Consider the following 24,217-nt stretch of genomic DNA (forward strand, 5'->3'; position numbering starts at 1 on the left):
TCAGTTCTCCTGCTCTGGGTTCGGAGTGCTGGAATCACAGGGGTAGACCACCACACCCTTTGCTATCTGGTCCATGCCTGCCTGGTACTTGTTATGTAACCCCACCTGGCTTTGAGCTGGGGGCAAGCTTCCTGCCTTAGCCTCCAGAGTTCAGGGATTACAAGCAGGAACTACCACACTTAACTTCAACTGTCTTTGTAAAAGGCTGTGATGAGAAACACTCTTTCCTGTTTTGTGTCAATCAAAACTCCCTACTGCATAAATGCCTCAAAGATTTCCTGTCCTGAGCATTTTGCTGCTTGTGAGCCTCTGCATCTTTGATTCTCTGAACAACCTGAGTTGCCTCAAAGTTTGAGGGCATCTTCTCCTGGATTAATAAGTCAAGAGTGACAGGCCTTCTCTGTCGTCCTTCCACTGTCTAGAGCCCTCAGCAAGCCTCAATTAGGAGATGGCATCCCATGGTTCACCCACCTGCTAAACTCCTTCTAGGAGGATCCAGAGACCCTAGGACAGCTCAGGAATGGGCCAGAGAGGCAGAAGGGCAGAGGGATCTGCTACTTCCCACCCAGTTTTTGCGGACCTGCCACAGTGCTCCAGGTGGTGCCAGTGTAGAGAGTTCCCTGCTCTGCAGGAGTCTTGAGCTTTGGCCAAAACTTCTCTTTTCTCTGCTAGCCCAGCCCCCCGGTGGGCGGGGTCACAGAAGGCTACTTAAAGGGTATCGGTACCCCATAGCCTCCAGCCACTGGCTTCAGTCTTCACAAATAGTCTGCATCTCTCCCTGTCTTTGCCTTCCTTGGCATTGTCATGGCGCAGTCCCTGCCCAGCACTGTGCTCGGTATCATGGAGATAGGGTGTAGCTTGGATGCAGCTGCCAGCGCCAAGGCGGTGCGCACCTTCGTGCAGCGGGGCCACACCGAGATAGACACCGCCTTCATGTATGCAGATGGCCAGTCTGAGACTATCCTAGGCGACATGTGGCTCAGGCTGGGCTGCAGCGGCTGTAAAGGTAACTGTCACGCGTGCCATAAGGAGCAGAATTGATTACTTCCAGCACAGCTGCCCACCCCTACACCCTCATCTCTCCACCCTACCCCCAACTCCTACCCCTGCTCCTGGGAACTTGATCGCACCTTGTTACAAACCAAGAGCTCTGAGAACCACAAAATCCGCAGGCTAGCTTTACACAGCTCCCCTGTCTCCTCCCCTTCTTCCAGAAAAGCTGCCTAGGACCCTCTCCTTACAGTACACCAACCCTGGCTCAGCCAAATTCCATGTGGCTAGCCGGTCTCTGGGGCATTGAGAAAACTGGGAGTCTTGCACTGGGAGTGCTGCCTCTCCCAATTAGTCCCCAGCAGGTAGGTGCCTCTGACAGCCTTCACCTGATGGACTCCCCGATTTTGCAGTCAGCACAGCCCCAGCAGATCCCCAGCACAGACTTTGGACCAGGCAAGTAGATCTGCTTTCGTTCTGCACCCTTGCTCAGAACCCTGTACTTTGCTCCGAATTCTGGGTGCCTGTTGGTTTAGCAGTGGCTTCAGTTTTATGAAGGAGTAGCCCCTCAACTGGCATAGGGAAATGAAATGACACAGCCTGTGGGAGTCTCTTCAACCATGATAGCTGGAGGGAGTTACCATAGTTGGGAGGCAAGAAAGCAGCTTGGTTCAACATAGCAAAACAGGCAGTGTTGGTTCAAACTTTGGGAATTTGACTTCAAGTTGTTTTTCTAGGCATATTTAAGCAAGGCCCTTTTTGTTTTGTTTTGTTTTGCTTGTTTTTGTTTTTGTTTTCGTTTTTCAAGACAGGGTTTCTCTGTGTAACCTTGACTGTCGTGGAGGACTCACTTTGTAGACCAGGCTGGCCTCGAACTCACAGAGATCTGCCTGCCTCTCTCTCCCAAGTGCTGAGATTAAAGCGTGGGCCATCACTGCCCAGCACGTGGCACAATTTTGGTGAAAACTTTGCCGGGGAGCATAAATCTTCTTGAGCAACAAAGTAAGCTAAATAAGGATTAGAAGGGACTACATCGAAATTCTTTATAAAGTACATGCAACGCCTTCCATAAAGATAGTTTCTATAGACAGGCAGCAGTGGCACACACCTTTAATCTCAGCACTGGGGAGGCAGCGGGAAGTGGATCTCTGAGTTCAAGGCCAGCTGAGCTCTAGGACAGCCAGGGCTACAGAGAGAGACATAGAGAGCAAGAGAGACACAGACACACACACACACAGACACACAGACACACAGAGAGAAAGAGAGAGACAGACAGACAGACAGACAGACAGACAGAGAGAAAGAGAGAGAGAGACAGACAGACAGAGAGACAGAGAGAAAGAGAGAGAGATTTATAGAGTGAGGGAAAACAAGCTAATGATAAGTGTCTGAGGGAGGGGTCCAGTGTAGTCCCCCCCACCCCCACACCCCCACACACACACTGATAGCACCAAAGGCACCCATGCTAGAATGCAAATCTGCTTTCAGCCTTCTTGGCAGATAACAGGTTATGCGTTTCTTTCCTGAAAGGAATACCCCTGTGTGCTAGCATTTCAGGTTCCCAGAGAGGAAGCTAAGAAAAATTCTAGAAGGCTTGGGCACAGGGACAAAGACAACAAGATTTGGCAATCCTGAGAGGAGTGGCTGTGTGTGTAGAGGTCAAAGAACTGAAGGACTAACTTTAGGACTAACTTGTTGTGATGTTCTGCTCCTGTGACCGCTGCCCACCAAATCCCCCATTTGGAAAGCCCTAAGCTATAAAAGTCTTGTCTTCCTCATGTCCAAGGCTGGCCTCTTAAACTCCACCTTAGCAGGAGGCAGCCCATGTGCAGGAGTAAAAGAGCTTGCTTTCATTAATCTGGCCATGATGATTTGGATTGGTGATTGTTACTGTTAATTTAAAGGTATGGCCTACAAATGTTTATTATTAGCCTTGTGATTATTATGGATGGATTCTCTTTCTTTCTTTCTTTATTTTATTTTTTTTTTTGCTTTGTTTTGTTGTTTTGTTTTATTGTTTTTCCTAGACAGGGTTTCTCTTTGTAGCCCTGGCTGTCCTGGACTCACTTTGCAGACCAGGCTGCGCTTGAACTCACAGAGATTCACCTGCCTCTGTCTCTGGAGTGCTGGAATTAAAGGCGTGTGCCATCACACCCAGCAATGGCCCTATTTTCTAACCCACTATCAATTATTAAAAACACAGCTACTGCCAGGCAGATAGTTACACACGCCTTTAATCCCAGTATTCAGGAGGCAGAGGTAGGCGGATCGCTGAAAGTTCAAGGCCAGCCTCGTCTACAAAGGGAGCCCAGGACAGCCAAGGCTACACAGAGAAATCCTATCTCAAACAAACAAACAAACAAAATCCACAGCTACTGGTTATATTTTAAAATAGCCTTGTGGGCTGGAGAGATGGCTCAGCAGTTAAGAGCACCGACCGTTCTTGCAGAGGTCCTGAGTTCAATTCCCAGTAACCACATGGTGGCTCACAACCATCTATACAACGAGATGTGATGACCTCTTCTGGTGTGCAAATGTGCGTGGAGATAGAGCATTCATACACTAAATAAATAAATCTTAAAGAAAAAAAAAGAAGTTAGTCAAGGTTACAAACATCATTTGGGGCCGGCCATGGTGGCGCACCCCTTTAATCCCAGTATTTAGAGGCAGAGGCAGGTGGATCGCTGAAAGTTCCAAGGGGTAAGTGGGGGTGGTGAGAGGGCGGTGCTGGGCTGCTGGAGCTTTCACAGGCAGAAGTTCGGCCACTTTTCTGCCTTGAGGGGTAATAAAGTAATGAAATTTACAGAGTCCACTGTGAAGGTAGTAGGCTGAAGCAGGGAAGGCTGTTGTCATCATGGACAGCTCCTACGGCGCTGGCAGCAGGCATTCTGAGGCAGGGAATGTGTCCCGGTTTTTGTAACGGTCTGAGGCAGAAATTGTCACCGTGGACAGCAACCCCCCCCGCCCCCCCCCAATAAGGAGCTTGACAGGAGTTGACATTTTGTCTCCCATCTCTGCAGCCCCAGGGCAGGAAGGTGGGAAGGAGGACTGGCAGCAAGTCACAGTGGCCCACTGCTCAAGGGCTGGACATAGCTTTTGGGGGTGGCAATACAGCAGAGTGAGGGACTGGGGGCGGGGCGCAGAGGGGGAAGGTAGCCTGTCTCAGGGCTGCAGGGGTAGGGGAGTGGGGAGGTAGGGGCGGGGGAGGGGATGACAACAGCTTCTTCGGGGAGTCAACAGGACACCACAGTTTAGAGGTGGGCTGGGGTGGCTTTGAGTCAGACTATGCTGTCAGGCTTCCACGTGGGCAGAAGGAGGGGGTGGTGGCGGTGGTGTCAGGCTCAGCGCCCTAGAGCTCTGGGCTCCCTCTGCAGCAGCCACAGCAAGCAGGGAAAGCCCTCCACAATGAGCAGGGTGGTGCTGGTGCACACTTTTGAAGCCAGTGTCGGAGACGCAAGCCCTGCAAAGCCAGAGTTGAGACCCCGTGCATTGCATGACAAGGATCCAATCCAGGAGTCCGCTCTGGCTTGTGAGGTTTGTCGACGCTACCTGTTTCTCTCGGCTTTCAAGTTAGGGTTTTCGCAACTCTACTTCTGATCTAGTTCATGGTCCTGGTTCCAGTCCCCTCCCTCTGTGAATGATTCCTCCATTAATGATAAAAATCAAAGAAATCTCAAAGACGTGGGGCCAAGCCCAGGGGACACAGTAGTTTCCTGGGAGAGCATGGCTCAGGCAGTTGGAGATGTTCTGAGAGATAAGCAGATCTCTGAAGAAATCAGTAAGATAATGAGAAAGCTGCGTGACCTGTTCCCTAGCTAACGATGCCTTGCAAAACGAGTTAAGGCTTAAACAGGGATACTATTGGAGGTTTGGTCTGATGTATTTTGATGCTAATTACTGCTTGCTGTCTCTGCCCAACCTGTACTCTGCCTAAGAGCCTAACTTGTTTGACCAATAAGAAGCTGTCACACCTGGGCAGGGCCAATGGGATAGGTATGACTAAGGTTCCAGGGCTGAGAGAGAGAGAGAGAGAGACAGACAGACAGAGACAGACAGACAGACAGACAGACAGACAGACAGAGACAGAGAGACGAGGAGAGGGGAGGGGTGGAGAAGAAGAAGAAGGCTGGGCCATGGATTAGGAGGAGAAGCACATGGCTGGCTTCTCATGCCTGCCTCACTATGGGAGGTGGTTTAGGGGATTAATATCTGCCCTCCCTCAGGTTAACTGAGGCTACTTTAAAATATAATAGGTGTCTGTATCTTGATTAACTGCTAATGGGTTAGAAAATACTGCCTTAATAATAATAATTATAGGCCTAATATTAAACATTATTAGACCATACACTCAAGTTTCCCCTTTAATGTTTCATGGGAGAAACCTATGGTGGTTAGACCATTTACTTTTCAGAGACTGGCTTGTTTTGGCTAGTAATATTCCATGGGATTGTTTAAGGAGGGAAAATTAAAAGATTTAAAGATGCTATAGCCGCTTATGAAAAAGAATTAGAATTAAGCCAGTATAAGAACGGTGCTAGACTCTTCCTTTTCGGGCTCTGGCTTTGGTTCTGGCAAGATGGCTAAACGCACCAAGAAGGTTGGAATCATCGGGAAATACAGGACCTCCCTCCAGAAAATGGTGAAGAAAATTGAAATCAGCCAGCACGCCAAGTACACTTGCTCCTTCTGTGGCAAGACCAAGATGAAGAGATGAGCCGTTGGCATCTGGCACTGTGGTTCCTGCATGAAAACAGTGGCTGGTGGGGCCTGGACCTACAACACCACTTCTGCCGTCACAGTGAAGTCTGCCATCAGAGACTCAAGGAACTGAAAGACCAGTAAGAAGCACTACCATTTGAGACTTGCCTAGCCTGCAATAAATGGGTTAATTTACCTTTAAAAAAGAAAAAAAGAATGATGCTAGAGCACATACTTTTAATCCCAGCACTCAGGAGGCAGAGGCAGCGGATGGCTGTGAGTTCGGGGTCAGCCTGGTCTACAAAGTGAGTCCAGGACAGTCAAGGTTACACAGAGAAACCCTGTATTCAACAACAACAACAACAACAAAACAAACAAACAAAAAAGAATTATGCTATATATTGCTTACAAAAGGAAAGGGAATATATGTGATAAACTGACCTCAGAATAAAGTCTGAGGTTTCTCTCTCTGTCTTGCCCCTTTCAGAATATTTTGTAGTAAGAAGGTGAAAAGGAAACAGCAAATGCCTAACTCTCTGATGGGCAATCGTTAGAACGGAATGCTCTCATGGGTTAATAATTAAAACTGCTTGCTTACTAAGATTGGATAGATGGTGGGGTTATTGGGCCATGGGTGTTTCTGTTCTTTCATGGGAAATGGTATAATGAGGAGTTTTTATGCTTGAGGTACATGACCTGGGTGAACTTTTTTTTTTTCCTTGTATGTGTCAATAAAAACTGGGGTTGCGGTCATCTGACAACTGAGAGTGGAAGCCCAGGTATGCAGCTCGCTCTGCTGATGCCAGATTGCAATAAAAACCTTGTCCTCTGAGGGTTTCTTTTTTTTTCTTTTTTTTTTTTTTTTGGTTTTTCGAGACAGGGTTTCTCTGTGTAGCCTTAACTGTCCTGGACTCACTTTGTAGACCTGGCTGGCCTCGAACTCACAGCGATCCGCCTGCCTCTGCCTCCCAAGTGCTGGGATTAAAGACGTGCGCCACCACGCCCGCCCCCCCCCTTTTTTTTTAATGCTGCTGCCATTCCTCCCAGCTTCAAGAGCTGGACCCCAGCATTCCAGTACTTGGGATGCACACACTTTCGATCCTAACACTTGGGAGGCAGAGGCAGGCACATAGAAATTATAATGATTTAAATGTAAAAGCTGCTTGCAAAGCGAATGTCCTTTATGATCCAAAAATAAATATACTTAAAGGTATATTTATGGGGCTGGAGAGATGGCTCAGTGCTTAAGAACACTGACTGCTCCTCGGGAGGTACTGAGTTCAGTTCCCAGCAACCACATAGTAACTCACAACCATCTATAATATGATGTGATGCCCTCTTCTGGTATGCAGGTGTACATGCAAGGAGAGCATTGTATACATAATAAATAAATCAATCTGTTTTTCAGAAAAGGTATATTTGCTGGGCGTGGTGGCACACGCCTTTAATCCCAGCACTCGGGAGGCAGAGGCAGGCAGATTGCTGTAAGTTCGAGGCCAGCCTGAACTACAAAGCGAGTCTAGAACAGCCAAGACTACACAGAGAAACCCTGTCTCGAAAAAACAAAAAACAAAAAACAAAACACAAAAAAAAAAGAAAGAAAGAAAAGAAAAGGTATATTTAGTTTCAAATTTTCAAGAGAACTTTTTAAAATTGAGAGATAACGCTTTTTCTATTGACTAAAAGCATTTTGCCCTAGGAAAGATACAACCTGTCAGAGTTAGGGTTGGGGCAGGATTTTGCTTTTTATTTTTCCAGGAGAATAAAAGCATCCAACTGAGGAATCCAGAGACTAGGGGACAAGTGAAACATCTGAAGAAAAAAGACCAGACACCAAAGAAGACAAGACAAGTATCCCAGATGGTCCAGCCTCACAGGCTGCATCAGTATCTGTTTTCTCTAGAATCTGCATCCAGAACCACTTCAAAAAGGCTAGCTAAGATTGTCCAGCCACACAGGCTGCTCCAGTCAGGACTTCATTTCAGCCTGCATTTTCACAGCACATAGACACTGAACAGCAAATGTTACAACTAGCTTTCTTTTTTTTTTTTTTAAGATTTTATTTATTTATTTTGTATACAACGTTTTGTCTGAATGTACACACTGGCAAGCCAGAAGAGAGCACAAGATCTCATTATAGATGGTTGTGAGCCACCGTGCGGTTGCTGGGAATTGAACTCAGGACCTTTGGAAGAGCAGGCAGTGCCCTTAACTTCTGAGCCATCTCTCCAGCCCACAACTAGCTTTCTTAAGACTTGACCAGCCGGGCATGATGGCACATACCTTTAATCCCAGTACTTGGGAGGTAGAGGCAGGTGAATCACTGTGAGTTCCAGGCCAGCCTGATCTACAAAGTCAGTCCAGGATGACCAGGCCTATTACATAGAGAAACCCTGCCTTGAAAAACCAAAAAAAAAAAAAAAAAAAAAAAAACCCAAACTAAAACAAAACATAGCAAAAAGGCTTGACCATTTCCCCAATTTCTTGAGCTCAAAAAAGAAAATATGTGGCGCATGCCTTTAATCCCAGCACTCGGGAGGCAGAAGCAGGCAGATCACTGTGAGTTCGAGGCCAGCCTGGTCTACAAAACGAGTCAAGGACAGCCAAGGCTACACAGAGAAACCCTGTCTCGGAAAAAAAAAAATGGGGCTGGAGAGATGACTGCTCTTCCAGAGGTCATGAGTTCAATTCCCAGCAACCACATGGTAGCTCACAACCATCTATGATTTGATCTGATGCCCTCTTCTGGCCTGCAAGTGTACATGCAGGCAGAGAACTGTATACATAATAATAAAAAAATATTTTTTTAAAAAATTAAAACAAAACAAAAAAAAAGAAAAGAAAAGAAAAAGAAAATATGTGGCAAATCAGTAGGAAGCAATTTTAAGAGAATGACACCCCATTCCCAAGAGGCATGCTGGGCAAATTTTGGCTATTCCGTGGGTGACATGTGTTTGTCCTCTTTTTGGGGTAGGTTGCAAGTTGCTAATGGTCTTGGTCAGGGAGGAAACAAAGTATAGAAGATTAGACTCAGAGATTTAATACGCTCTCTTTTTCTTTCTTCTATCCTTCTTTCTCTCCTATGTAGTGTTAGAGGAAAAGGGGGGGGAAGGGATGAAGAGAAAAAAGGGGTGATATAGAAAATATATGGGACTAATAGGGAAAAAGGGTAGATTATTGAATCCACTCTATAGATCATTGAAAAACTGATACAAAATTGAGGTCATATTTGGTTACATTGTTACAGATCCTTGTACATTGATACAAAATTAAGGTTATATTCTAGTTACAACATACTATTTATCAACTCTTTTTAAGCTATTGTACATATGTGATTCTTAAAGATACAACATGAAGGTCTAGTCCTTTTGAAATCTATTGTCACAGATTGTTTAGGATAATTAAGAATTTGTGGTTTTGTTGGATACTAGTTTTGTTAATCACAGGAATTTTTAAAGTTTATTAGCCAGTATATAGCTAGAAACAAACAATTCAGATGTACTAGAGATAGATGATCTTTAAAAACCCCAGAGATCTACAGAATATAGCATTTAAAGATGTTTTATTAATTTCAGTTTTTTTTTTTTTGACAGGAGCTGGCCATAGTAGTGCATGCCTTTAATCCCAGCATTCAGGAGGCAGAGGCAGGCAGACTTCTGTTAGTTCAAGGCCAGCCTGATCTACAAAGCAAGTCCAGGACAGCCAAGGCTACACAGAGAAACCCTGTCTCAAAAGAAAAAACAAAACAACAACAACAACAATAACAAAAAAGGTTTTTTGACAATGAGACATGTCAGCCGGCCACACCTTTAAGGGAGGCAGAGGCAAGCAGATCACTATGAGTTCGAGGCCAGCCTGGTCTACAAAGTGGATCCAGAACAGCCAAGATAACATAGAGAAACCCTGTCTCGAAAAACAAAACAAAAAACAAAACACAACAAAAGACAATGAGACATGTTAGCTCCGGGCAGCACTGCCATGCCACTCCAAAGAGCATCAAAGAACCTCCATATGGAGTTCGCTTTATACGTGGCAAGCTCACCGGTGGGCAATAAAATGCCCTTGCTTCAGCTGCACACAGAATACTGGGGAAACTGGATGCAGCAAAGTCAGAGCTGGGCTTTGAAAGGACGAGGTAGGCAAGTCTTTCCTAATACCCGCTTCACAGAAAAGTTTGTCAGATGTTTTGAGCCAGAAGGCTGGAGACGATGCTCCATTGTTATAGAGAAATCTTGGGTGACTGTCCAAGCAGCCCAAAATCTCTGTCATTTCTGTAGTTTTTGTAGCAGCTTGTTCTGCACCTCCTGTTTATCCAGATTATATTTATCCTTTTCAGGTATCTGATTGGGTTGAAAACTAGATACGGCACTACAATTAAGCTTAGTTGTTTAGGATTAAAGAAAATGTTTTTAGGTCTAAAAAGATAGGGTGTTTTTTTTTTAAATTGATGATGCAAGTCACAATGGAAATTGAAGTAGGACCAGAACTTGGAGCACACTAAGATACGATAGTTATTAGAGTACTTGCTTCAAGGTTTCCAAAAACGTATGGATGGAACATTGTGAATGGAACGGCTAGAAACTTCCAGGTCTGGCCCTAGGTTAGCAGATGGAGGCTGTAAGCATCCAGGATGACAATTAATTCAGATAAATAAAAGTTACCTTTACACGTACACAGACCATCAATACATCACCTAGCCCAGGTTGGCCTCATACTTACTATATTGCCGTGGATAACCTTGCAATCCTGACCTTCTGCCCTTCTCATATCAAGGGGCTAGCACCTTAGTTTGATGGATGCTGGTTGGTTTTTTTGTTTTTTTGTTTTTTTTAAAGATTTATTTATTATGTGTTCTGCCTGCATGTGTTGTTGCTTGCATGCCAGAAGAAGGCACCAGATCTCATTCTAGATGGTAGGGCTTAGATTTTCTACAGCTACTTTATTTAAGGTTCTTAAACTCTTCAACCTCCTTCTTCTAACTCGCCAACCAGAGGAAGGGGGGAAAGAGTGGTTGTGGACCTGTATAGACGTAGGTCCAACGGTCAATACCACGCTGTGTTGTCAAGATGCCACCAGACAGGTTGGAGGGATGGCTCAGCGGGTAAGAGCAGTGGTTGGTCTTCCAAAGGTCCTGAGTTCAATTCCCAGAAACCACATGCTGGCTCACATCATCTATAATGAAGTCTGGTGCCCTCTTCTGCCTGCCAGGCAGACATGCAGGCAAAATACTATATAAATAAAAAAAATAAATCTTAAAAGAAAAAAAAAAAGATACCACTATTCCAGTCAAATAGCCAACACCAAACAGTCACACAAATCCATGATGGTGGCACAATCCAGCAGAAAACCACAAGGTTCTGCCGAATCAGCAAGAGTCAATGGAAGTGGCCAGAACCAGCCTGAGCACCAGGAGAAAATTCTCTGGAATGTTACTCTCTGAGAGCAAACACCAGAAGAATGTTCCACGGCAGGGTAGCAATGCAGTAAGCCTCCTTCCACTCTCTGTTGTGGTTCTATTTATACCCTTCCAAACATCCCAGGCCCTCTCACGTGTCTGCTCCCAGCAAAACATCACATGTCCTCTCACAAGATCTCTCCAGAAAAACATCATGTGACACAAGTGAGTCTTCAAAGAAACTTTCACTTCAACTTCTATCTCACTTCCACCTCATTTATTTTATTTTATTTTTTTGAGACAAGGTCTTTCTTCAACTGAACTTAGGGTTCAGCATTTCCACTAGACCGTGTAGGCTTTGATTATTTTTAAAAAGCTACTTTGTCTGGGGTTCCTTAATGCCTCTACCTCCCTTGCAACCCACGGACCCTAGGTAGGAGAGAAGGTTAGCAAGGGTGCGGGGAGTAGACCTTGCAGACTCAGTTCCCTGGAGCAATTGTGCTCCTCTCATCAGGATTTCTGCAGCCCAACTAAACAGCAAACAGTAGCAGCCAAAGTGGAACGAATCAGCAGCAGCCTTCTCATAAGCGTTCCTGTGTTTTCTCTCTAGGAGAGTCTTGAAGTGTTCCCCGCCCCCCACCCTCTGCTCCTATTTATACCCTCTCAGAGTCTGCACAAGGATGTTTTCCAGCTGGCAGAGACCAGGTACCCTCTGACCAGGCTGTTATCAGCTGTGGATAAGCTAAAGGCAGTTTCACATCCCACACTTGGGATCATATTTACATCGTGTTTAAACATGACCAAAACTTTCACTACAGAACTCGTCTGTCTTCTCTCCCCAGCAAGGGAGTTTTAAGACAGCCCTGCCAAGTCCTGCTTCCTCATTTGTCTCTCACTTGCACAGTGAGCACTTTACACATGAAACTGCCCCACACAGCTCTTAACTTCTGTTGTTCCCCTCCCCACACACAGTGAAAATTGCCACAAAGACTGTTCCCACTATTGGGACTTCAAACCATCTTGACAATATCCGGTTCCAGCTGGAGACGTCACTGAAGCGGCTGCAGTGTCCCCGCGTGGACCTCTTCTACTTACACGTACCAGACCACAGCACCCCCATAGAGGAGACACTGCAGGTCTGCAACCAGCTGCATCAGGAGGTGAGGGTGGCCCCTGAGCCCTCGGACCCTTTCATCTTTACCCTGCCAGAAGGGTGAGTGCTGGGAACACACAGCAGAGCTGGGCACAGACCTCACTCCAGGCTCCCCACTCAGTCAGTCTCTCCTTCCTGGTCTCCTGGGCTGAGCTGGGCTGTGATGCAGCCTCTCCCTGAGCTGGGCTGTGATAAAGGCTCTCTCCTATAGGGCAAGTTTGTGGAGTTTGGCCTGTCCAACTATGCCTCCTGGGAGGTGGCTGAGATCTGTACCCTGTGCAAGAAAAATGGCTGGATCCTGCCAACTGTGTACCAGGTGAGAGGAACCTAGTGTGCTGGGATCAATCAGACTTTGGGGTCCAAGGTTCCGCTGATCCTGGATCTTTGGGCATAACCACAGACTAGGTGGTTATAAACCACAAACTCCCCATCACTAGGTCTATGCCCTGATAGTCAAGGTCCAGGATTGTTAAGGACTAAACTGAGGGGCTTTACAAAGGTACATTGAGGTCTCTTTTTTTTTTTACATGTTTCCTCTTTCCAATTTCTCCCTGCAGGGCATGTACAACGCCACCACCAGGCAGGTGGAGAAGGAGCTCATCCCCTGCCTCAGACACTTTGGACTGAAGTTCTATGCCTACAGTCCTTTGGCTGGTATGGGTTGCCATGGGGACGTCCCCTGTGGGTGGGTGAGCATGCCCTGCCCTTCTTTATGAAGCACTGCCATAGGAGATGCCAATCCAGGCCCTAGGAATCAGGGAGCCTTGACAAGGGGGTGCCTGGGTCCCCTTCTTTCCAGGCTCCCTCCTGCTCCTCAGTTCCTTCCAAAGAGCTATCAGGTCGCTTTTGGGAGGAGTCTGGGCCAGGGTTCCATTCCTGTCTCCCCATAGGAGGCCTGCTGACTGGCAAATACAGATACGATGTGAAAGATGAGGAGCAGCCTTTGAGCCGCTTCTTTGGGAAGAAATGGGATGATTTCTACAGGAACTGGTAAGCTGAGGTGGGGCCTGTGTCTGGGCAGGAAGCTCATACTCCAGTACCTACATACAAACTCATTCTTAATCGTTTGCGTACCTATGGTACATTGTTGATCTGGGACAAGAAGATCACAGGGCTTGATGGCTGTCAGCCAAGGCCCAGGTTCAGTAAAAGACCAAGTTTATGTATTTATCTGTTTGCTCATGTGTATGGATGCTTGCTTGCATGCAGGTCTGTGCACCACATTCATGCAGTACCTAACGAGGCCAGAAGAGGGCATCAGATCACCTTTTTTTGTTTTCTTTTGTTTTTCCAGACAGGTTTTTTTGTGTAGCCCCTCCCTGACTGTACTGGACTCCATTTGTAGACCAGCCTGGTCTTGAACTCACAGAGATCTGTCTGCCTTTGCCTCCCTAGTGCTGGGATTAAAGGTGTGTGCCACCCCGCCTGGCCAACAGATTGCCTTGGAACTGGAGTTACAGAAGGATATTAGCTGCCACGTGGGTGTTGGGAATGGATCCTCAGTTGTCTGGAAGAGTGATCAGCTCTCTTAACTCAAGGCCATATCTCCAGCACTAAGATGCCCCATTTTATCTTTTTTTTTTTTTTTTTTTTTTTTTACTTTTTTTAGTTTTTTGAAACAGGGTTTCTCTGTGTAGCCTTGGCTGTCCTGGACTCACTTTGTGGCCCAGGATGGCCTCAAACTCATAGAGATTCACCTCCCTCTGCCTCCTGAGACCTGGGATTAAGGGCGTGTGCTACCACCCCTTGGCTAAGATGCCCCATTTTAAATATGTAAGGTAGACAGTGCTATGTCAGGACACTGGCATTTTTCTCTGGCTTTGTATGCACAGTTCTGTATATATGCAGATACAACCCAAATACACAAATCAAATCAGATGAATTAAGAAAACAAACAAATGAAAAAGTCCAATAAAACATAGAAGAAGGAGGAGGAGGAGGAGAATTAGCAAGATTGTAGACCATAATATACACACAGTGACAATCAAAAGGAAATTCTCTCCTGCACCATTCTTTTTTTCTTAGACAGGGCTCACTATGTAGCCCAGGCTAACCCAGAACACATGAACTTTCTTCCTGTTGGAGCTTCCTACGTGCTGGAATTAGATGTGTGTGCCACTATGGCCAGCCACTTTATAAATCTATATACCATAGCGTCTGCTCCCATACGATACATCCTGATCAGTTTCCCCTCACTCCACTCCTCCCTGCTCCCTCCCACCTCCCCTCTTTCCCAGATCCACTTTCCCTCCATTTCCCTGCAGAAAAGAGCAGATCTCCAAAAGACAACAACTGACAAGAGACAACAAGACAAGGCAAAAGCCCCATATGGATGCTGGACAAGGCCTCCAATAGGAGGAAAAGAATCCCAAGAGTAGACAAAAAAAATTTTTTTTTGAGACAAGGGTTCATGGGTTTATGTATCCCAGGCTGGTCTTGAACTTGCTATGTAGCTGAAGAAGACCTTGAATTTCTGACCCTCCTGCCTCTAGGTCCCTAGTGTTGCCATTACAGAGGAGTACCACCACAGACATTCTATGAAGAGGTGGTACCTGAACTCAAGGCCTCCTGCATAGTTAGGCAAGCATCGCACCAACTGAGATACATCCCTGACACCTGCCCCTCAGGATGGCAGGGATCAGCCTGTGCTCAAATGACACCAAGATACTGACATCTGAGGCTGGAGAGATGACTCAGGAGTTAAGAGCACTGACTGCTCCTCCGGAGGTCCTGAGTTCAAGTCCCAGCAAAACCACATGGTGGCTCACAACCATCAATGATCTGATGCCCTCTTCTGGCCTGCAGATGTAATGCAGTCAGAGCACTGTATATATATAATAAATAAATCTTAAAAAAAAAAAGATATTGGGGCTGGAGAGATGGCTCAGTGGTTAAGAGCGCCACTTGTTCTTGCAAAGGTCCTGAGTTCAATTCCCAACAACCCTATGGTGGCTCATAACCACCTGTAATGAGATAGGGCGCCCTCTTCTGGCTTGCAAGAGTACATGCAAGCAGAGCACTGTATACATAATAATAAATAAATAATTAAAAAAAAAGATATTGACATCTCTCCTCCCTTCCTCACCCAATGAGCTTCTGGAAGGAAGACCACTTCAAGGGCGTTGACCTTGTGAAGAAGACCTTGAAGGCCACCTATGGCACCAGAGACCCGGGAATGACCTCAGCTGCCTTGAGGTGGATGTACCACCACTCACAGCTCCAGGTAGCCCAGCCATCCTTTGCCCACTTGCTCAGCTTCTGCCACTTTAGGAAACCCAGAGTTGTGCTTGTACTTCCCAGCTCTTCTGGAACCCTCTTCCTCTGCTTCTCATGACATAGCTGCCTTTGTTCTTCTTACTCATCTGTGCCAGGCCTGGCACATAGCCTTGCCCCATGTCTACAGTACCTCTTAGACCTGAGTCCCCATTAACACCGGAGTCCACACAGTCATACAAAGGAGTAGAAAGCAATGTAAGGCGTTTTTCTTGGTGTTGGTGGTGTGAGACAGGGTTTCTCTGTGTAGCCCGGACTGTCCTGGACTCTCTTTGTAGATCAGGATGGCTTCAAACTCATGAGATCCACCTGCCTCTGCCTCCTTAGTGCTGGGATTACAGGTGTGGCTACCAATGTAAGTTTAATTGCAACACATATAAATCCTCCTCTTCAGGTAGGAACCCGTCTCCTCTGTTCTGGGGGTCTGCATCTGGCTCATGAAGTCTTTTGGCTTCAGTCTTAGGCAATAACATAATGTCTGACATGCTTCCAAAGGGTGCTCCATAAGTGGGGCTAATAACAAATAGGAAAGGAGAGCATCTCAGAGAGGCAAAATACCTCAGGCATTTTTACAAACTGAAGAAGTCTTCAGCCTCCTCAGTTGAGCGCAGTGATGGTGCTGGAGGAAGGCTAAGGTACATAGTCTATAGGTCCAACTGCTAGAGATACATCCAGTAATTTGGGGGAGTTTAAGATGTAAACACACACAGATTCCCAAATGTAACCAACAGACAGGCAAAGAGGGGCAAGAATCAGGAGCCAGAAAAAAAGCTAGAATCTGGCTGTCTCTCCTTGCAGGGCTCCCTAGGGGATGCAGTCATCTTGGGCATGTCCAGCCCAGAACAGCTGGAGCAAAACTTGGCTGCCACAGAGGAAGGGCCCCTGGACCCAGCCGTCGTGGATGCCTTTGACGAAGCCTGGAGTATGCTTGCTCTCAACTGTCCCAACTACTTCAGATAGACTATGGCGGCTCAAGCTGCCCAGGGCTTTCTTTCCCTCCACCTATCGGAGTCAGGCTCTGGCTGTTTCTTGTCTTACGCTGACTTCTTTTTGTCTTTTTATGTCAGTCTCCATCCATGCCGTGTCCTCGATTGCACCGTGTCATAGATTGCAGCCCTGCTTACTTCCTGTCTCAAAAAAAACAGGTGTCTGATGAGCCCCAGCCTGTACTACACATTAGATTATCACCTCTGCTGCTCAACACCTGCCCCCTCCCTCCTGCCTTGGGACCCATGAGAAAGTGTGGACCTAGGAGCTGGGGCTTCAGAGAGCATCAATGTGGGAGGCTCTCTCTCTGCCTGGCAGGGCTCTCCTCACCGTGTCCTGATGCAGCCTCAGCCCTCACTCTTGTACATGTGACAGAGTGAGGAGGAGTGCGTACCCATAACTGCTAATTCCAGCACTTGGGAGGCTGAGGGGGAAGTTTGCTCCAAGTGTGAGGTCAAACCTGATCTATAGAATGGTCTTTAGATTAGCCAGGGATATTTAATGAGGCTCTGTCTCCTAAGGACAAAAATTAAACCCAAAACAACCATGGTAGATGAACGGGCCCCTGGCCCCTGAGTTCTGTCTTTCATAATTGTCTCACTAAGTCCTCAGAAGTGGAACAATTTGGGTAAAAACTCAACTTAGTCTTAGTTTTTTTTTGTTTTGTTTTGTTTTGGGGGGGGGTTTCTTTCTTCATTTGTTGTAGAGGTAGGGTGTCACATAGTCCAAGGTGACTTTGAATTGCTATGTAGTCAAGAGTGGTCTTGAATTTCTGGTCCTCTTCCCTCCTCCTCCAGGGTGCTGTGGTGATAAACATGCTAAGTGAGGTCAGGCTATGCAGTGCTCAGATCAGACACTCTGTGCGCACTGGGCAAGCATCCCACCAACAGAGCGCATCCTCATTTTTGCTGTAGGTTGTCTATGATACCCAGTCTTATCTGTAACCCCTGGCTTAAGTAGTGTCCCTAGTTAGTTTCCAAATAGCTGGCTTTGCAAGACAAAAGACCACCCCCACCTTGTGGAGCATCCTTTACACTTGAAATCTCAGTGGTGGCTTCAGGTGAAGCTGATCCATCCTGCCTAGCCATTCCTGTAAGGTACCATACACATCAAAGGTCCAGGATCAAGGTCAAAGCAATAGGCAAGGGTGGTAGGGCGTCTCGGACATGAGGAAAAACCATAGAGGCTTTGCTTGGCAAAGTTCCAAAGATCTCCAGCCGATCACCACTGCCCTTAAATATTATGTATGGTCGAGGTGAAATTTTGCCTAAAAACTACTTTGAAATATGCTTTTTTTCTCCTAAAGCTGCCTTTCTCTCTGTTTCTTAGCCCTTATGAAATTCACACTGGAAAAACGTCTTTCCACAGAGACTGTGGCCTAAGGCTTGGGACAATGACTATTGTGAGCAGCCAGGCAGAAACTGCTTGAAAACAAAGTTAGGACTTTGACATAACAGTACCTGGCTAGACACTGTTAGCTGGAGAAAAGTAAAACTTTTTCTTATAATAAATCAAAAGCTTCTTTAGAATCTGTTTTGAGAGCAATAGAGAGTGGGCTTGGAAGGCTGGGCTTTACAGATCGTTTACAATAGAGGTTCCCTTGGCAGTTAGCCTAGGCTCAGATAAAGATGGATGGTTTGGGATGGGAAGTAAGTCAATTTTTTTCTGAGTTGAGGATATTTAATTCCAAGCTATGTTGCTGTGAAAATCATGTAAACACAAGGCTTTAGCCTGGGGAAATTCATGATTAAACTTTCCCAAGTATTGTTTAAGAAATAACAATCAGCTGGGCGTGGTGGCGCACGCCTTTAATCCCAGCACTCGGGAGGCAGAGGGGGGCGGATCGCTGTGAGTTCGAGGCCAGCCTGGTCTACAAAGTGAGTCCAGGACAGCCAAGGTTATACAGAGACTCTGTCTCAAAAAACCAAAAAAAAAAAAAAAAAAAAAAAAAAAAAAGAAATAACAATCAGGTCATACTGACCATTGCTTGGAAATTGACTGAGTTTTGCTATATGCTTTATTGTAGGTTATACAGAACTGTTTGCATTTTTGTTAGACTGTTTTCTTACTCCATTGATTTTTAAATGCTCTATTGATTATAAAAAAAAATGGAAAAAACCATGATGTAGGAAATCTGTAATGAAAACATTGACCTTCACTTTAAATAAAGTACTGGGGTTGGCTCAGGTTCCTCAATCTCTCCTCAACAATTAGTTCACCTAACCAGTTGTTCACCAACAGTTGGTCTCTTTAGCCAACTGTTCCTGGCCAGCTCAATTCTCTTTACCTTGGAACCACCAAGACTTTCTCTTGTCTCTTCCTGATGCTGGTCTATGGGACTGGGGGCTCACCTTTAATCCCAGGATTCAGGAGGCAGACAGAGGTGAATTTATGTGAATTTGGAGCCAGCCTGGTTTACATAGTGAAGACAGCTAAGGCTACACAGAGAAACCCTGTCTTGAAAAAAAACAAAACAACAAAAAAGAAAGAAAGTTTTTATTTGTTTGTTTGGTTTTTCGAGACAGGGTTTCTCTGTGTAGCCTTGGCCGTCCTGGACTCACTTTGTAGACCAGGCTGGCCTCAAACTCACAGCGATCCGCCTACCTCTGCCTCCCGAGTGCTGAGATTAAAGGCATGCGCCACCACGCCCGGCTGGAAGAAAGTTTTTAAAGAGTTGTTCATGATGGGTGCACATCTAGAATCTCAGTGTTAGGAAGCCAGAGGCAGGAGCATGGAGAGTTTGGGGCAGCCTGGTTTATGTAGCTGGAGCATGTCTCAATCAATAAATCAAAGTTTTGTTGGGCATCAAAGAACCCCATCAGAGATTGGAAAAACACAAAATAGGAAAAAATATCTATCACTTACACATCATATAAGGACGCATCTATAAGGACTTTGTGCCTAGGATAAATAAAAGACAGAATCTGGGGCCTAGAGAGATGGCTCTGCAGTTAAGAGCACTGTTGCTCTTGCTGAAGACCCAGGTTTTATTCCTAGCACCCACATGGTAGTTCACAACCATCTGTAACCCCAGTTTCATGAGATATAACAGGCATTTGTGCTCACATATCTGTATCCAGGAGAAGCATTCATACTCATGAAGCAAAATAACAAATAACCTTTTTTATTTTTTGTTTTTTTCAAGACAAAGTTTCTCTGTGTAGCCTTGACTGCCCTGGAATTCACTCTGTAGTCCAGGCTGCCCTCAAACTCAGAGATCTGCCTGCCTCTGCCTCCTGAGTGCTGGGATTAAAGGTGTGTGTCACTACCACCCAGCAATCAACGAATATTTAAAAAGACCAAAATCTAATAAAAGATGGACAACGCAGAGATGGAAAGATGGTGCAATGGTTAAGAATAAGACTTAGACCCCATGGTTAAGACAGGTTAAGACCCCAGCACCGACATCAGGCTTCCAACTCCCTGTAACTCCAGCTCTAAGGGGTCCAAATCCACTCTTCAGGAAGAGGAGGAGAAGGAGAAAGAGGAGGAAGGGGAAGAGGCAGCCTAGGTTTTATACACGTCTCTAATTCCAGCATGTGGGAAGCAGAGGCAGGCAGAGATCTAGGAATTCAAGGCCAACCTAGTGTCCATAGTGAGTTCCAGGCCAGCCAGGGCTACACAGTGAGACCCTGTCTCCAGAATAGATGGACAACTCATTTAAACAACTAGCTAAGTATCTGAATAGATCACGCTCCAAAGAAGATGTACATGCATGGCGATGAACACAGGCTTGTCGTCTGCTGAGGACAAGCAAATCCGGACCACTTAGCACCCTGATGTGGCTCAGGTTCAGTGAGAGCAGTCTGTAGCGTTAGAGAAATTTGGAACTTCATACACGCTGAGACTTGAGAAGAAGCAGTGGTGTCTCGAAAGGGAGAGTGAATGCAAAGCTGAGCATGGTGGTGCATGCTTGTAATTCCAGCACTTAGGAGGCTGAGGCAAGAGGATTGCTGTGATGGCTAGTCCAGCTTGGGTTAGAGTGAGATCCACCCTCACAGAGACATACATGCAGGCAAAACACAAATGCATGTGAAATAAATATAAATAAATTATTTTTAAGAAGAGAGAGAATGACCTGGCCTTGGTGGCATACGCCTGTATCCTAGCACTTGATGCTGAGGCAGGTGGATCTCTCTGAGTTTGAAGCCAGCCTGATCTATACGGTGAGCCATCATGTAAAAATAACAGAACAAGACTGAAAGCATGGATCTGCTGAACCATTTCACAACTAATTTTTGGTAATTCAGAGGCTGAATCATTGTGTTGACCTTATGTAAATAAATATCCACAAATGCCCTTGCTAAGTCATATAGAAAATATATAATTAACGTCAAAGAATCAGTACCTAGATCTCTCTTTTCTTTCTTTTTTCTATCTATCTAACTGTCTTTCTTTTGTTTTGTTCTGTTTTGTTTTGTTTAGAGACAGGGTTTCTCTGTGTAGCCCTGGCTGTCCTTGAACTCACTCTGTAGAGCAGGCTGGCCTTGAACTCAAGAGTTCCATCTGCCTTTGTCTCCCAAGGGCTGTAATTCAAAGTGTGTGCCACAATCACCCAGCTCAGTCCCAGGTTTTTAAAGACACAAAGACTGAATGTGCAGCCAAAATCATATATGAAATGGTTTTGAGATGTTTGTGGCAATGTCCACTGGTGCTGCCTCATGTATTCCCCTACACTTGGTTCCAGTGTACACTTTTCACTGGACACACCATCCCTGTTAATCTCAAAGACGGGAGGAGAAAGACCATAGACCTAAATCATCATGGCCAAATGCATTAAGGCAAGCCTCTTTATTCCTGTACACGGGCTACTTTCCCTCTAAGGCAGAGTTTAAGAGGTCAGCATTGGATGTGAGGAAGACAAGGCTCAAGGATAAGGAGGTTCTAAATGGGGGTGGTGGGGGGTAGTGAGCAAAACAGGCAGGGCTACAGGAGCAGAACCATATGTCTACCAAGTTAGTCCCTCCATGTCTATGTCTGGAAACAGAGACATTGTTGCAAGGTGGGCATAATAAGGTAGTCATAACATCAGGTAGTCATAATAAGGAAGTCAATGGTGGTCATATAACCTTTTGAATCAAAGGTAGGCTTGCAAGATGGCTATAAAAATCTTTCTGAAACAAAGACATGATTGCCATTTCTGGAACAGGCAATAAAGAACCACTTGTAGTTAAGGTTACATAGCCCAATCCCTGAGAAACAGGTTTAATCATAAATCGTAGTGAGCCTAGATTGTCTTTACTATAAGATGGCTTTTAAGCCTAAGAGGGAGGCCGTCTGGTTCTTCAGTCACATCACTCAACACCATGAATACTGCCTGAACCTCCTTAGCTCAGACTCCAGCCTGTTATGTGTCCTGAAAGGCAGTGTTTTGCTTTGCTTGTTTGTTGTTTTTGTTTTTTAGCGACAGGGTTTCTCTGTGTAGCTCTGGCTGTCCTGGAACTCCCTCTGTAGAACAGGCTGGCCTCGAATTCAGAGAGATCGGCCTGCCTCTGCTTCCCTAGTGCTGGGATTAAAGGTGTGCACAGTATTTTGTTGTTGTTGTTTTTCGAGGCAGGGTTTCTCTGTGTAGCCCTGGCTGTCCTGGACTAGCTTTGTGGACGAGACCAGCCTCAAACTCACAACAATCTGCCTGCCTCTGCCTCACAAGTACTGGGACTATGTATTTTTAACTATACATGTAAGTTTTTTTTTCTTTAAAATAGTGTCAAGCCAAGTGTGGTGGCACACACTGTTAGTTTGAGCACTTAGGAGGCAGAGGCAGTGGCAGCTGGATCTACATGAGTTCAAGCCCCGCCAAGGCTACTTATCAAGATCTTGTCTCAAAAACAAACCAAATGATTTATCTTATTTATATAATTGTGTGTCTATATGAGTGTGTGCACGCATGTGCATGTGGGTACAGAAAGGCCAGGAGAGGAAGTTGGGTCCCTTGGAACTAAAGTTACAGGTAGTGTGTGCCATCCAATACGGGTGTTGGGATCCAAACCTCAGACCTTACGATGGAGAAACAAGTTGTAAAAGCTGGGCGGTGGTAGCACACGCCTTTGATTCCAGCACTCGGGAGGCAGAGGCAGGTGGATCGCCATGAGTTCGAGGCCAGCCTGCTCTACAAAGTGAGTTCCAGGACATCCAGGGCTACACAGACAGGGGGAAAAAAAAGATTGGGCTAGAGAGATGGCTCATCAGGTGGTACTTGTTTGTCTCTCCATTGCTGTTAGTCTAATGGTGTGGCCTAATAAATGTTTATTACTAGGCTTATAATTATTATGACGATATCATCTAACCTGCTTTCACAATCAATAAAGACACAGGCACCTGATGTATTCTAGAATAGGGGCAGGGCAGCTATTACCCCCTAAGCTATCCTCATTTTCATCCCGGCCTCCATCCCATGCCATCTACTGCTAATAATTTCTATTTGGGCAACCTCCCATCCATAATCCCAAATATTTGCTCAGGTTGCTCATCTGGTTGTTCATAGACGGTTCTTTCATGTGGAACTTCAGAGTTCCTCCTCTGGGTCCGTATGGCTCTTTCCTATCTCATGGCGAGCCTCCTCCTTCATCCTTTTCCATTCCTGGCTGCTTCTTCCTCCTAAGATCCTTCCTCTTCAGAGCCCTGGAACCTTAGAGCCCACTCCTTCCGTCTTGCCCAGGTGTAGTCTTTTATTCAGCCAATCAAGTAGGCAACAACTAAATCTTGGGAGCCAGCAATTAGCATCAAAAATACATAGCTCGAGACCAACCTCCAACAGTCTCTCTCTCTCTCTCTCTCTCTCTCTCTCTCTCTCTCTCTCTCTCTCTCTCTCTCTTTCCAGACAGGGTTTCTTCTGTGTAACTCTGGTTGTCCTTAAACTTGCTCTGTAGACTAGGCTACCCTCAAACTCAGAGATCCACCTGCCTCTGACTCCCAAGTGCTGGGATTAAAGGTGTGTGCCACCACTGACCAGTTAGCAAAGTCTTTAATAAATGGTAAAATTATTTGTTACCACCAGGCAGGTTGGCATATCCCAGCAATCAGGAGGCAGAGACATTTGGAGCTCTGAGTTCGAGGCCAACCTGGTCCACAAAGTGAATCCAGAATAGCCAAGGCTACACAGAAAAACTCTGTCTTAAAAAACAAAACAAAACAAAACAAAACCCCAAAACAAAAATATTTGCTACCAAATCTAGAGGAATTTTAATTCAGAACATGGCTGCTCTGGCAAGAGACTCTGATGGATTAGGTCTTTGTCTTCATTTTTGGCAGGTGGCGCTGAGTTTTTATGGCCTGAATGGTACTTCCATCATGGCGTCAGTTGTGCTAAGGTCTGGGACTCTGTAACAGGAGGCCAAAGATGGTACTGAGTGCTCTGGAACTGGAGTTACAGATAGCTGTGAGCCACTGTACGGTGGCTTGTAGCTGCTGAGCCCTCTGTCTAGCCCCTTTCTGTGTTCTGCTCTACTATTGCTTTTTTTTTGTTTTGTTTTTGTTTTTTTGAGACAGGGTTTCTCTGTGTATCCCTGGCTGTCCTGGACTCGCTATGTAGACCAGGCTGGCCTCGAACTCACAGTGATCCACCTGCCTCTGCCTCCCGAGTGCTAGGATTAAAGGCGTGCGCCACCATGCCCGGCTACTATTGCTTTTTTTGCAGCAGTGCCATACACATGTGGCCCCCGAGCAGGGCTTCTTTCGCCAGCTGAGATTCATCTGTCACCGTGACTTCCCAGCTTAGCTCT

The 24,217-nt window shown here is 45.9% G+C and overlaps 2 protein-coding genes and 1 pseudogene across 3 annotated transcripts in view; all 3 read left to right on the plus strand.

Annotated features, from left to right (window-relative positions):
* The window catches only part of LOC311600687 (aflatoxin B1 aldehyde reductase member 2-like), a 55,665-nt gene extending 37,387 nt beyond the window's left edge, over positions 1-18,278 (plus strand). Inside the window, exon 8 of the mRNA XM_084787682.1 lies at positions 16,577-18,278. The gene's annotated coding sequence lies outside the window, so the exon portion shown is untranslated. The remainder of the gene's footprint in view (positions 1-16,576) is intronic.
* Positions 726-18,278, plus strand: LOC311600685 (aflatoxin B1 aldehyde reductase member 2-like). Its single transcript, XM_084787680.1, has 7 exons — positions 726-1,006; positions 12,056-12,243; positions 12,448-12,552; positions 12,794-12,890; positions 13,127-13,226; positions 15,330-15,459; positions 16,308-18,278. The coding sequence occupies exons 1-7, from the start codon at positions 805-807 to the stop codon at positions 16,467-16,469; spliced, it is 984 nt and encodes a 327-aa protein (XP_084643806.1). The 5' UTR covers positions 726-804; the 3' UTR covers positions 16,470-18,278.
* Positions 4,213-6,517, plus strand: LOC311600693 (large ribosomal subunit protein eL43-like; annotated as a pseudogene). The gene has a single exon. The product of its transcript is annotated as a large ribosomal subunit protein eL43-like (transcript).
* Positions 18,279-24,217: the final 5,939 nt, after the last annotated feature.

Source organism: Acomys minous (genome assembly GCF_964271855.1).
Source record: "Acomys minous genome assembly, chromosome: 6".
Classification (NCBI taxonomy): Eukaryota; Metazoa; Chordata; class Mammalia; order Rodentia; family Muridae; genus Acomys; species Acomys minous.